Raw genomic sequence first — 14628 nt, forward strand, 5'->3', positions numbered from 1 at the left:
GCGGGGTGGGGGGGGGACTAACTCAAACGCTACTAGTTAAAGTTTTAAGAACAACCAGCCGGCATGGAAACAGACAGGAGAAGCCAAAAGGAGCTGGTCTCATGAAGGAACATTCTTTCACCTTTGGTGGACATGCCCGAGGGTGAAGGCTTTTTGGGAAATGATTTATAACGAGTTGAAAAAGGTATTTAAGTATACCTTTCATAAGAAACCAGAAGCCTTCCTCCTGGGCATTGTGGGCCAGAGAGTGCTAAAGAAAGATAGAACTTTCTTTTTATATGCAACTACAGCAGCAAGAATTCTTATAGCCAAATACTGGAAGGCACAGGAGTTACCCACACTGGAAGAATGGCACACGCAACTGATGGACTACATGGAATTGGCTGAAATGACCGGCAGAATCCGAGACCTGGGAGAAGAGGCAGTGGAAGAGGATTGGAAAAAATTTAAGGACTATTTACAAAAACATTTTAAGTTATATGAATGTTGAGAATTTGCTAAGTTTTGCGAAAAACATGCTTCAGTATTGAGATTCGGAAATGATTGAAACCAAGTTATGACTGAGAAAAGTTGAATCTTTAGAGTAAATATTTAGATGAAATCACAAAAACACATGAAACAAGGTATTAATTTGCTACTGATTTTTATTGTAAAGAATGCAGGGATGGAGGATGTGGGGAAGTCCATTTTTTTTTTTTTTTTTTTTTGTTCCTTCTTATTTTGTAAAAAAAAAAAAAAAAAAGCTTTGGTTGTGTTACCGACGATGTATTGACACTGTACTTTGAACCTGGAAAACAAAGCAATAAAAAATATTAAAAAAAAAAAAAACAAAAGGAGCTGGTCTCTCAGCAGAGCCAATGGAGTGGCCTGCTTCTCTCTCTCTCTCTCTCTCACCCCGCCCCGCCCCCCAAATCCTATATATATATTACAAGCTGATGGTTGGGGCTTTGACTCTACAGGGCTTTCTCTTCAAGAGCTGAACATCAGCTGAAAGCCAGGGCTTCAAATTGCCTTGCAATCCTCTTTCTTCTGCCCAAGCGTAGTGCAAATGGGTTTGACTTGGCCAAAATGGCCTGGTGGGCCTGATTTGACCCACGGATCAGATTTTCCCCACCACCCTGCACCCAGGTTGAAGCTTTGGAGACCTACTTGCCTTTGAGATTTACCATCAAGGGAGATTATAAACACACATCTCCAGGTCTTAAATTTTTAGGAAAAGAGATAGCAGAGATTAAAAACCTATATGGAAACACCTCAGTCTGATCTGAAATTTATTTGACCCAATCCCCGGTGTGTGGGGACTTCTGATAGGTACTTAGCACTTAGAAAGAAATGGACTCTGCGCCTACTTTGTCTCACTTTCAACTTTCCTTTCTTAATGTGTTCTTGGGTTAAGCCCTGGCATTAAAAATTGGAGCTGGGGCTGAGCAAGCTTTAGCACCCATTAAGCTCTATTGCTGCCTGCTCAATCTCCCTGGTAATAATTAAGATCCATATGAATGCACATAGAGATGTCGGATCTGTTTCAAAATTAATGGGTTGCTTCACATAGCGGTGATGCTCTCAGTGACATGAGAGAAGGGATGTGGTGCAGAGCTGTGATGTTGTTAAACAAGAGACAAGGTGCTTATATAAGGGACATCCTTTTAAAAACAAGGGTGTAGAAGGGCTTACTTTCCGCCAGGGCTTAATCGCAGAAGGTCATGTGGGTTGAGCTCAGGAAATCGCCTTCCTTGTTAGTCATGCCTCAGTCCCTTCAGACATTCACTTAAAGTACCAAAAAAAAAAGTTACAAAGATTGCTCTTTGGAAAAGAAAGCAAAAGTTAGTCATTGGGAGAGGCAGTCTGTGTTTTCCATGGGTCTCGCCATCCAGGTGTTTACAGTGCTAAGCCTAAAGGCTCAGGTATGGAGTATATGGAGCAAGAGTAAACACAAGATGGGCACAATGTCCTCCTAGAATATTATATGGCTGGGATGGGAAACCTATGACCTTCCAGATGTTGCTGGATATCTTCCAGCATCCCTATCCATTCACAGTGCAGGCTGGGACTAATGGGACTTGGAGGCAAATAACATCTGGATTCCTCAACCGTTTTCAGTGGTAGAGAACCTGTTTTGCATCCAGAAAGTCCCAGCTTCAGTCCCTGACATCTCCAGGTAGGGCTAGGAAAGACTCCTGTCTGAATATTGGAGAGCCACTGCCAGTGACTGTAGAAAAAGGATGGTCAACCTGGTCCTTCCAGATGTTCTGGACTCCCATCAAGCTCAGCCACCAAGGGCTAGGCATGAGCAGAGTTGCAGCCCAGAGCACCTGGATGGTACCAGGGTGGCTCCTACTGGTGTAGAGCAGTGTTTCCCAACCACTGTTCCGCGGCACACTAGTGTGCCGCGAGATGTTGCCTGGTGTGCCGTGGGGAAAATTCGATAGATTAGGTCCTAATCTATCCCTCGAGCGCCTCTTGTCCGTTATTGTGACGCATGAAGCGTGTTCCCGCCCACTCCCCGCCCTCCCTTGCTTCTCTCTCTCTCTCTGTGGCGTTCTCCGCCGCTTCCTGCTGGGCATGCGCAGCTCGCCTCGCACTTCCATTCCGGCCCCTCCTTCCCCCGACTACCCCGCCGCTCCGTTCCTTTCTCTTTCTCGCGTGTCAGAGAGCGGCGGCGCGAGCGCGGCGGTTCCCTCAGGGCTGACGGAGGGCTCGAGGAGGAGGAGGCAGGACGTGGAGGCGGAGAAAGCGGCGGCGGCCACCCCCCACCTCCGGCTCGAGGCCCGCGTAGAAAGCTGAGGGGGAGAGATAGATAGAGGTGGGCGGCGGCGACGACGACGACCACGACCAACCGCCACAGTAGTTGTAGCGGTGGCGACGGCGAGCAGGGACTCCCGCTCTCTCTCCGTCGTCTCTCTCTCTCTCTCTCTCTCTCTCTCTCCCGGGCCCGTCCGTTGAGTCTCCCGCGCGCCTCAGCTACAAGATGAGCATCGAGATCCCGCCGGGTCTGACTGAGCTGCTGCAGGGCTACACGGTGGAGGTGCTGCGGCACCGGCTGCCGGACCTGCTGGCCTTCGCCGCCGAGTACTTCGCCAAGCCGCGCTCTCCTTCCTGCCTCGCTTTGCTGCCTCCTCCCCCCCACCCCCAAAGCTTGGAGGTTCCCCGGCGCCGACCCGCAGGTTTGACCCCCTTCTCACACCTGTTCGCGCTCCTTGCACGGAATGGGGCGGATGGGGAGGAACGGGGCTCGCCGCTGCCTCCGCTCGCCCTCCCCCCCTCCGCCGGCGGTCCCGCGATTCTTGGCTTTTTGGCGGTTGGCACAGAAGGAAGGCAAGGGGGAGGGGGAAAAATTGAATCTTACACTTTCGTGCGTCCCTCCCGGCGTGACGCTGCGCGCTGACGTCACGGGGCTGTAATGGTGGTGTGCCTCGAGATTTTTTTCATGAAACAAGTGTGCCTTTGCCCAAAAAAGGTTGGGAAACACTGGTGTAGAGAGTATGGAGATAGATCAGTGTTTCCCAAACTTGGGTCTCCAGCTGTTTTTGAACTACAACTCCCATCATCCCTAGCTAGCAAGACCAGTGGTCATGGATAATTGTAGTCCAAAAACAAATGGAGACCCAAAGTTTGGGAAATAATGAAGATGGACCAATGGTCTGGCTGACTCAGTATAGGGCATATACCAAAGAGTACCCATAGTCAGCTCCCACACACCTAGGATTATGGAGAAAGTTTCGGGGTCAGCATGTGTCTCTTTAGAGCAGTGAACCAGTGGTAGGACATTATTTTGCAAAGCTCCCCATCTACCTTTACTTACCACTTCCTCTACTCATGCACATTCCATCATCTCAGCCCATTTTCTGCCCTGTCAGCAAAGCCACCAAGCTCAAGGAGTTGCCATTGTTCAATCAAGGTGATTCAGCCTAAATCAAAAGCACCAACTGGGTGAACTCATCATTGCACAAACAACTTGCTCCTCCAAACTAGGTCAAGTAACCCTCCAAAGAGAGAGGGGAGCACATGCCTGAGCCACGCTGGCAGTGGAAGAATTGCAGCAGCTGCATTCTCCATATATATATATATATATATATATATATATATATATATATATATTTGTGGGTATAATATAGATGCATGCATATGTATAGCCGTTTGCAGCTGTCAGGCCTTCTGCTGATTAGGGCCAACTGTTTGGGAGCCAGAGGGAATGGTAGAGATGAACACAGGAGAGTTTGTTGGCATATTCAGAGACAAAAGTGCCACCAGCAACTGCAGCCCTCTCCCCTCCTTCCACCCGCAGCAGCTGTGGTGCTGTTGATTGCTCTTGATTCAGCAGCTTCTGCCTGCCTCCAAGTCATTCCAGCTGACGACCTCATCCTTGGAGTTGTCCTTGTCACTGCCACACACACACCCTCTGCTACAAGATGGTCTTTCTTTTAGTGTTGTCTTTCCCTGTTGAGATGTCATCAAGGCTGTCTTCACAGAAGCTTCAGTTACAGATAGGTAGCCGTGTTGGTCTGCCATAGTCAAAACAAAAAAAATTCCTTCCAGCAGCACCTTAAAGACCAACTAACTTAGAACTAACTTAGTTGGTCTTTAAGGTGCTACTGGAAGGAATTTTTTTTGTTTTCACAGAAGCTTGTGAGCAACTCAAGCTATTTCTGTAAGGCTAATCCAAGTTGATACACCTTACTTAGATGTTGTTCACAACCTTTCGAGAACAGGGATACCTAAATCTGTGTTTTCATCAAGTGGGGTTGTGATCAATAAAATAATGTTGGGCTTCTTCTTGGTTCTGTTTTCTATAGGGCAACTATCCAATGAAGTTCTACTCAGAATAGAGCCACAGAAATTGATTGACCCAAGTTAAGCATTTTCATTAATTTTATACTCTGTGTATGACTAATGCTGGTGTGGACAAAGATGACCTGGGCCCCTACTCATTAAATAAGGCAAAACTGGCAAATTAACTGGAACTGTATAAACTCACTTGGTAAATGAGAGTGCAATCCTAAGAATATTGATTTAGAAAGTCATGTTGTATTTAATGGGACTTATTTCCAAGCAATTAGGATTTCAGCCTTAATCAACAAAACCAGCCATTAGTAAGGGCAAATTTTAATGGTTTGGACTAAGTGTCAATGAAGGGCACACATATTTCTTTTAACAGAATAGTGGCTTTTGGTTTTGCGAGTTATCTCACATTTTCTTCAGTACTGCAAAATATAGCTATATTGAACTTGCAGTACAAGAGGATTAAAGTTTAATGAATTGGCTGAAAAGTGATAAATAATTATTTAATCTGTGGACAGCCCAGCTTTTTCCAACCAAATGTTGCAGGAATGAGGGTCTGATTCTTGTGCTCATACTTGCCCACTTCTGTAGCAATCTATCTGAGCTGCAAATAGTCAAGTTTGTGCTTTGCGGTACCAGAGTTCACTGATCAGCACCTGAGAATCATATCCATGCTGGGGAGAACACCTGGGACTTTGACCTTCATTGTGTGCCTGTTCCCAACAGCCTAGCTGCTTTCGTAACAGGGAGTTCTGAGCATCATGCCAGGCCTTGTCCAACAAATGAAATTGCAACTCGGAACGGACGCCAATAAAATGGATGATAAAAAACCGTTAGCCCCCACCATTCCCCTTCACACAGGCATCAAGGGCAATTAGCATCACAAATGAGCCACTTGGCTGACTGTGCCAGGAAAGTTGTGTTCTGCTTGTGGTGGAGACAAGGGACTCGTGGACCTACCCTTGGAAATGGCCTGGTGCCATTACAGTGTCCTTCAAAGCCTGCACTAGTTTGTGCAGCTTATGATACAAAACTTGAACATGGTGACCTTGAAGAAAGACTCTGCAGTGTCACTGGTGGCTGTGATGTGATGTGTGAGAAGAGCTGGATGTAAACAAGGGCATAGCTTCTCTGGAGATGTCAGAAATTAGTGGTGATGATGATATGAGGAATGGTTGAGGGAGTTGGATATGTTTAGGTTGGAAAAGAGGAGACTGAGAGGAGATATGAGAACCATCTCCAACTATCTGAAGGGTTGTCACATGGAAGATGGCGCAAGCTAGTTTTCACCTGCTCTGGAGGGTAGGACCTGAATCATTGGATTCAATTTGCAATAAAGGAGATTCTGACTAAACATCAGGAAGAATTTTCTGACAGTAAGAGCTGTTTGACAGTGGAACAGGCTCTATTGGAAGGTGGTGGACTCTCCTTCACTGGAGGTTTTTAAGCAGAGGTTGGATGGCTATAGATGGCCATCTGTCATAGATCGTTTAGCTGAGATTTCTGCATTTCAGGGGGCTGGACTAGATGATCCCTGGGAACTCTTCTAACTTTGCAGTTCTATAATTCTATGATATTCAAGTCTGATCTTCCCACCACACTCCTGCAGCAGGACTGATCATGAGAGGATTATTGTCTCTCTCATAAGACATCTAAATTTAGCAGAAATTAATTTTCTCCCAAAAATTCTTCCTTGAAAATTTGAGTTGAATATTCTGTAAATAGTATTTAAGAATCTGCAACTTATATTCTAAAGTAATATTTTAAACATCTTATCACATCTTAGTTTAAGTCTGCCAAAACCAAAATAATCAAGGAGATGCCTACAAGTCCAAAGCATTAGATTTTTTTGTTGTTAAAAAATTCACAGTCAAAATGTGAATATGAATTTTGCTTTGAGATTTCTCCTTCAAAAATGTATATGGCAAAATTGGAAACATTAGTGATTTTAGATATTTGTAAATCATTTATTTCAGCTCCATATCCATCTTTGAATTCAAGTTTGTGTTTCTTTCCTGATGACCAGTTTTACTCCTCCCTTCTGAGACCCTGTAGCCGTGGGCAATTTCTGGCTTCTGTTCAGTCAATCTACGTCTCACCATGTAATAAAATTATTTGGGGAAGCCCTCACGTGAGAATCATTGAGTGTGTGCGCGTTTGTTGGTTGCTGAAGAGAATTGTGTTCCAATGAACTATGGCACTTGTCTGGGCATGGTTCAAGTCTTTCTTTAGGCCTAAACCAGTTTGGTGCATTTGGGAAAACATCACTGTCTGAGGTCCTTCATCATGTCCCCCTCCACAAAATTCCAGGAGGGTGGCAACATGATAATGGGCCTTTTCTGCAGTGACTCCTCATTTGTGGAATGCTGTCCCCAGGAGAGCCCATTTGGTGCCTTCATTACATATCTTTAGGCATCAGACAAAAATGTTTCTCTATAGCTTGGCCTTTGGCTGATTGAACATTCTATTTGCTTGTAGGAGCAGGGTTATTGATTTGTTTTCGTTCTTGTTTTATTAAGTATTTTGTGTTCTCATTTTGTATTTTTATGTTCTGAACCGCCCTGTGATCTTTGGATGAAGAGTGGTATGCAAATTTAATAAATAATAACAACATAATAAATAATAATAATCAGCTCTCATCTGTTTAACATTAATCACAATGTCCTACTTCACCACAATGTTGTGAGGACAACAAGACTGAGATTGCAAAGCACTTCAGACGGATGACAACTGGACACTAAATAAGAAATGATGCAGCTACGGGAGGAAACAGTCGACATATGTTTGCAACTGGAGCAGGAAACCTGATTGTTAGAAATTGTATTAAATGAAAGTTATTTGGTTGGATTTGGAAAAAGAGAGAGAGAAATTGCAAAGCACTTGAAGGCTCCATAGGCACATGATAAGCAGGTTGTCATTTCTTTTGCAGCTGTAGGAGTAGATCTACTGAACTCACTCAATTTCTCTAGCATAAGGGTTGGTGTGTCTTTGGCATGAGGAGTGAGTTTTTCTTTGCATTTTCTAGAGCCCAATATGTTTCAGAACAGGGATTCTAAAGGTCCTCACATCTCACCATGCAACTGTCCCGAGTACATCTTTCAGCTTACAGAGAAAACACCTGCAATCAAGACTGTGGAGAAACATGTCCCAGGAAGATGCAAACTAGCAACTTACAGGGTCCTGTTTCTAGTTCCTTGTCTGAGATGTGGTGACTTGTAATCTGACCACGAATGTGCTTTGCCAAAACTATTCTATCATTTTAGTATTGCAGGGGGAAACTGCATAGGGAGGGGTATGTTCTTTGTGTGTAGGAGGGTGATTTGGGTTTGATCTCTGGTGTCTCCAGGATGAAGTATCAAACAGCAGGTGATGGGAAAGGCTTTTTCGTGCCTTTGATCCCAGAGAGCTGCTGCCGTACTGTGATACACCCACACCATACATCTAAAGCACCATACACTTTTTAAAAAAAGTTTCTATTGAAAGATGTTCATGGATTACAAAGGTACCTATAGCATCTCTGTTTTCAGTTCATAGAGTCCTATCTACAGGTCAGTTACATCTGGTGTGAGACGTTGCTATCATAGGCATTGTGAAGTTGGAGAGGGGAGAAAGATGTGGGGAAAGAGAAGTGGGGAAAAGTGGGGGTTAATGATTTCCCCCTCTTCTGCATATTTATGTTAGTGTCATGTGGATAGGTTCTTCATCTATTTGTTTATTAGTTTTCTTTGGCAGTGAGAGAGATTGGGGAGCCCAGGGTGAGATTGGTTGCATTGCCGTGACTGCAGTGAGTTTTGTTTGTGTGTGAGAGACATAGCAGGGTGTGTGTGTTGTTGGCTCAAATTAGCCATAGCAAATCATAGGCTGCCGGGGTGTGTGTGTTATGTTGTTGTCTTGTTGGGCTGTGTATGCAATAAAGGGGAGCCACACCAGGGTGAAGGCATCCTCTTTTGTTTCTCCCCCAAAGTACCATGCATTTAAAGGATTCCCTGAAAGAATCCTAGGAGTTGTAGTTGTTTAAAGATGCTGGGAATTGTAGCTCAGTGAGGGGTAGACTACAGTTCCCAAGATTCTTTGGGGCAGTCACATGCTTTAAATGTGTATTAAATGTATGGCGTGGGTGTGCCTTTTGTGGTCTCAAAAATGGTTTGGTAAATCAGCCTGTAATTTAATGCCAAGAGAGAAGGCACAGTCCATCCTCCACAAAGGAAGAACAGGAACAAACCTTTTAAATACTTTCCCAAATCTGTGGTAGAAAAAGCATTTTTTTGAGGGGAGGGGGTTGTTTCTAAAGTGAGCTAGATGCATGGTGAGTTTTAATTTGATGCCTAAGTAATGACCACTTGAAGCCAGGAATTTGAGGTGAGGTATTGGGTAGGGCGGACATGTTAAACAGCTAAGAAAATGTTGGCAGAGGTTCAGCCAACAGGTTTTACTTTTATGCTTAGGAAAGGTTCATATTACTGTATTTGGGATTGGAGAGAAATTCCCCCCAGATCAGATTGGTGGGGGCCTCTTTTCTTCTCCTCCTCCTATGGCATTTGGGACTGCTCCCTTCTTGAGGAATCTTATTTTATTAAACTTGTCCTGCAAGTAATTCCGGCACCTCGCTGGGGCCTGCTCTCTGCCTTCGTATTGTGTGGGCTAATTTATTGAAAATATTGCATGTGGAGGATCCTAGCCTCTTTCGGCATCCATCCTCATTTGTTTGCACAAGGTTTGCAGGGAGATTATAGAACACCATTTATTAAGCATCATTCGGATTTGATTGGGGAGGGGTTATATGACATCACATCAAGCAATTACCTCACACTTCCCAGTGCATCTTCCCATCACTTTCCTTTCTGCCAAAAGGCCAATTTCATTTTTGAAGGTGGGCTTGTTTCTCAAGAGACCAAATCCCATTTTAATTGCGCAGCAACCTGCATTTACCAGTATGCAATCAAATCACACACACAAATCAGTGACAGTCCAGAAGTGGCCCCAATTTACAGTGGCAGGAGGCTCAGCTAGAATATCTTCATGACCCTTCTAATTAGAAATTGCTGTCTTCATCACCATTGTCTTTATTTGAGTAATGCATCAAAGCGAGAAGAAATCAAGATGCACCCCAGCACTTAATTACTTGAAATCCTAAGAGGAGAAGAAACCAGTGCTTGTATTTGGCCCACAGTCTGTCAACTGAAGTTCATGCCTATAACTTTTAATTCAAACTCTGTTCTCTCCCTTGTCCCTTTTCCTCTGTTACTGTGCTGCAAAAGTAAAGTGCTGCTTGCCGCAACAGGCTGGAGAGGAGAATGAACAAAGGGACCACTGGAGCAGGTGGGGAAAGAGCCACTTCATCCTTTCTCATTACTTTCCAGACCTTTTCTTTTTTAAAAAAGAAAGATAGGAATGGCTTCTGGGGTGCACAGCTGACAGCTCAAGCTGGTACTGTCCCATAGCTTTGCTTAAAAAGCATTTAAACTAATATTATCCTGCCTGTAGCAATTTTTGCTTCAAAACAGATCAAAGGAACACCAGCCTTTCCTTCCTTCTGCTCCCCACACCACCACTTATAAAAGTATTCAGTATTTCCCCCTCACTTGCTTTCTGGCTAATCCCCCTCCATCTTGCAGCACTTTAAGTTATCACTCAGCTGTCTTCTGTTTCACAGATGGTGGGTGTGACTTTCTGAAATTTACAGTTGGGAGTATAAAACAAAACAGCTGCTGTGGGGCTAGACAGCTTTGGCCCTGTTTGCCCAGCTGCGGAGATGCTCACTCTGCTGGGCATAACTTAAATTCCCCATCGCCTGCACCTGTTTTGGAGGCAGCCATATCAGAGGGCAAGAGGAGGGAGGAACAGACCCACGTTCGGTGCTTCCTTGTCCTTCAACACTCCTGCTGCATCTTGAAAGGAGTTGTGAAGAGATGGCAGTTGTTGACCACTACTGTCGTTGAGCTATCTTCCAGCATGTTCAGAGGTTTGGTCCAGTTCTAGTATGCAATTGTCTCCCCATATAATGCTCATCTGCTGATCCAATCAACATCAGTGAGCACACCATGCCATATCCTTACCAAGGCACACTGGATTCCAATCAATGGTCGATTTTGCTCAATGGCAACCCAGTGGCTTTTTTTGTCCATGAGAACTAAGCTGTTTGCCACCACAGATAAAGGTTGCCAGCACTGTTCCTGAGCTGCTGTGCCTTTCAACATGTGCACAACACACAAAACATTCAATAGATAAAACTTTCTCCAGCTCTGCATCTACCAGAAGAGTTGAGCAGGCAAACTTTTGTGAGTCACATAGCTATTAAACTGGCAAAATAACTTTGGCAGGGATTATTATTATTATTATTATTATTATTATTATTATTATTATTATCATCATCATCATCATCATCATCATTGGAAATGGCAACAATTTGGACTTGGGAAAAAGTGAGCATTTTGAACTAGACAATGCGTCCATTTAGCAACCTCAGGGCTGGAAAGGATGGATGCTAAGGTGATACTGTGATGAGGCTCTGGGTCATGTTGACTGAGTGTAGCTACACTTTCTCTTGGCCATTATTGTGCAACATGGTCATCCCATTGTTCAACAGCAAAAAAGGGAAGGGAATGCAGTGTGAAGAGGAAGTATGTATGCAGGTTCGAGAAGTGCAAAGTGGCCTTTGGCTTATTAACATCCGATGGCCTCTTCAGTGTGTTTGTGGGAGGGGGTTATTGGTTTGTTTTTGTTTTATTATGTATTCAGTATTTCATTTTGTGTTTTTATGTTGTGAACCACCCTGTGATCTTTGGATGAAGGGCGATTTACAAATTTAATAAACAAACAAAAAACAAAACATGAGCACATCATTTACGGGTCAGACCCCAAAATTGTGTGTTACTCTTTATACTTTGTAAGCCTAAGATAAAATAATACTGAGAAGCACTTTGCATTTTAAAAATTGTAGAGAGATAATCTCCACCTAGTACAAACATGTACACTAGCGCTCATGGTTGAAAGGAATGCCAGTTTGCAACTTTGAGAACATGTAACTTTAAATTCCTTAATGAACAAGAGAAGCGGCAGCCGTGGCTTCTTGGCACTCCCCGCCCGCCCACCCCCGTCCTATTGTCTATTACCACTAGCTGCTTGCTACACAGCGTACCTGGAGTCCTAGGAGATCATTGCAGCAGGTAGGGCAGTGGAGCACCCAACAGCATACGGTGTGCGGGGGGAGATGCTTGTTCTCCTGTTGCTTCATAGACATTATCTGTGTGCTCTCTGGTTTGCACTTTGGGAACCCTATACTAAACTGTAGCATATATGGTATATCTACAACAATTTGATTTCCTGATAGTGCTGGAAATCACTTAATGGCTTCATATTCTCTCACTCCCCACCCCAACCCCCAAACTCCAGTCAATGAGTGATTTTATACAAGCCAAATCAAGTCTTAGATGCAATTGTTTCCACTCTGGAAGGCAGAGGGTGGAGGGAGCAGCATTCACTTGGTTGGTTCAATAACTTAGCCGTCAAGGAGGCTTGGCTATTGCAAGAGAATGTCCCTGGCTATGTAGCTTGCAGTAAGCAGCTATGTATGTGGGAAACGAGACTGCAGCAATGACTACCTAACAGCTAGGAGGTGGATTTGCAAGGATGGAAACTGACAGTAATGCAGTCTTATGTTGTATTGAAGGGCTTAGTCAAGGGTACAAGAATTTTTCAGTCCAAACAATAGAGATGCATCAGCAACCACAGCAATAAAACATGCCTTAGGTTCTTCCTCAATCCTGAGTTTGAACATACAGGGCCAGACCAAATCCTTGTCATTTTAAGAGCACCCAATTTATCATGTAAATATAAAAGCTTCTGGGTGTAATTCTCCCTACCTGACACACAAACAAGGTCACACAGCAAACCCCTCGTAAATTACACAGCATTCTACGGGAAAAAGCAACAGGAAAAGAAAATGCAGAAACCTGGAAGCAAACAATAAATAACACCGAGACAAGTTAAACTACTCCCAGGGCATTTGTTTGCCAAAGGGTCATTTTCCATATCCAATCCATTAGGAAAATTAGAAGTGAAAGAATGTGCTAGTTTGACTTAAAAACACTGAAGAAATACCACCCCGCTCCCCCCCAAATTAAGTAGAGCCATCTAATATTTTCCCCAGTGATTTGACATCATGCCAGATGTTGCATGTGTGAAGGAGATGGTCCTGATATATTTTTATAGCTCAGTTTACTGTTATTCACTTCTTGCCCTGCGTGTTTTCCTGTAAAATAATGCAAATTCTTGTACCTCCCTGATAAAAGCCCATGCTAAATAGGTTTTATGGGAATTTGTGAAACTTGTGTGTGTTTTTCCCTGAGTGGTTATAATAAAAAACAACATTTTAAACAACTGAGAAAAATAGGAGGAAAGCTTAATGATAGTTAACATTTATATTACATTTTGAAGTGTTTGAAGTGCTTCACATACTTTACCTCAGTCAATACTATTGTCCCCCACACTGAGAAAGCAGCAGTGAGGCACCTGGTGGAAACCAAGCCATTTATGGCTGAGGTGAGATTTGAAGAAGACATCCTTAGATGCAGTTTGCCAACTCTGCAACTTGTGACATACCTGTGCTCCAGTCTAATTAGGGAGAGCTTGGATGTACAAGAAAGCTGTCGTGTGTATCACATGCGGAAAAAGCACTACATGTGTACATTGAACACACATCCAAATATGCATGTAAGCATGAGGATCATCGTTCACAGTGCAATGTGTCATATGCAGGGCTGCCTCTGAAGATGGTTCGGAAGCTCCTGCTGGTGCAGAATTTAGTGGCCAGGTTGCTCACTGGGACAAGACAGTTGGAGCATATAACACTGATCCTGGCCTGACTGCACCAGCTGCCAATTAGCTTTTGGGCCCAATTCCAAAGTGCTGGTTTTGACCTATAAAGCCTTAAATGGCTCAGGACTGCAAGACCTCAAGAACTGCCTCTCTCCATATAAACTGTCCTGGACTCTGTTCATCATCTGAGGCCCATCTTCACATGCCTCCTCCATTTGAGGTCCAGAGGGTGGCAACAAGAGAATAGGCCTTTTCTGTAGTGGTTCCCCATTTGTGCAATGCTCTCCCTAGGGAGAGTTTGCTTGGTGCCTTCCTTATATATTTTTAGGCACCAGGTGAAAACGTTCCTCTTCAACCAGGCCTTTGACCAATTAATATTCTAAAAGGTAAAGGGACCCCTGACCATTAGGTCCAGTCGTGGCCGACTCTGGAGTTGCGGAGCTCATCTTGCTTTATTGGCCGAGGGAGCCGGCGTACAGCTTCTGGGTCATGTGGCCAGCATGACTAAGCCGCTTCTGGCAAACCAAAGCAGCGCACGGAAACGCCGTTTACCTTCCCGCCAGAGCAGTACCTATTTATCTACTTGCACTTTGACGTGCTTTCGAACTGCTAGGTTGGCAGGAGCAGGGACTGAGCAACAGGAGCTCACCCCGTCACAGGGATTCGAACCGCCAACCTTCAGATTGGCAAGCCCTAGGCTCTGTGGTTTAACCCACAGTGCCACCCGCATCCCAATATTCTACAGCCTTTTAAATGTGACTGTGGGAAGGGAGGGTTATTGCTTTGTTGCACTTATTTACTTGCGTTTTTATCTTGTATTTTATTCTGTGAACTGCCCTAAGATATTATGATGAAGGGCAGTATATAAATTTAATAAATAATAATGATAAATTCAGTGTGGGGGGGGGGAATATAGACCTTCAAATGTGCATCACTATCCACATTGTGGCACAAGTAGTCATTCACAAAACACCATTTTTAAATGGTGGGTCATAACAGAAGAGATACAAATTTCCTATAGCATAATGTTGT

The 14628-nt window shown here is 44.1% G+C and overlaps 1 protein-coding gene across 1 annotated transcript in view; it reads right to left on the reverse strand.

The window, feature by feature from the left end:
- Positions 1-1746: 1746 nt before the first annotated feature.
- The window catches only part of ARL3 (ARF like GTPase 3), a 51785-nt gene continuing 38903 nt past the window's right edge, over positions 1747-14628 (reverse strand). Inside the window, exon 6 of the mRNA XM_077930202.1 lies at positions 1747-1767. Coding sequence (XP_077786328.1) covers positions 1765-1767 — 3 coding nt within the window. The 3' untranslated portion in view covers positions 1747-1764. The remainder of the gene's footprint in view (positions 1768-14628) is intronic.

This window comes from Podarcis muralis, chromosome 6 (assembly GCF_964188315.1).
Source record: "Podarcis muralis chromosome 6, rPodMur119.hap1.1, whole genome shotgun sequence".
In the NCBI taxonomy this organism is placed as follows: Eukaryota; Metazoa; Chordata; class Lepidosauria; order Squamata; family Lacertidae; genus Podarcis; species Podarcis muralis.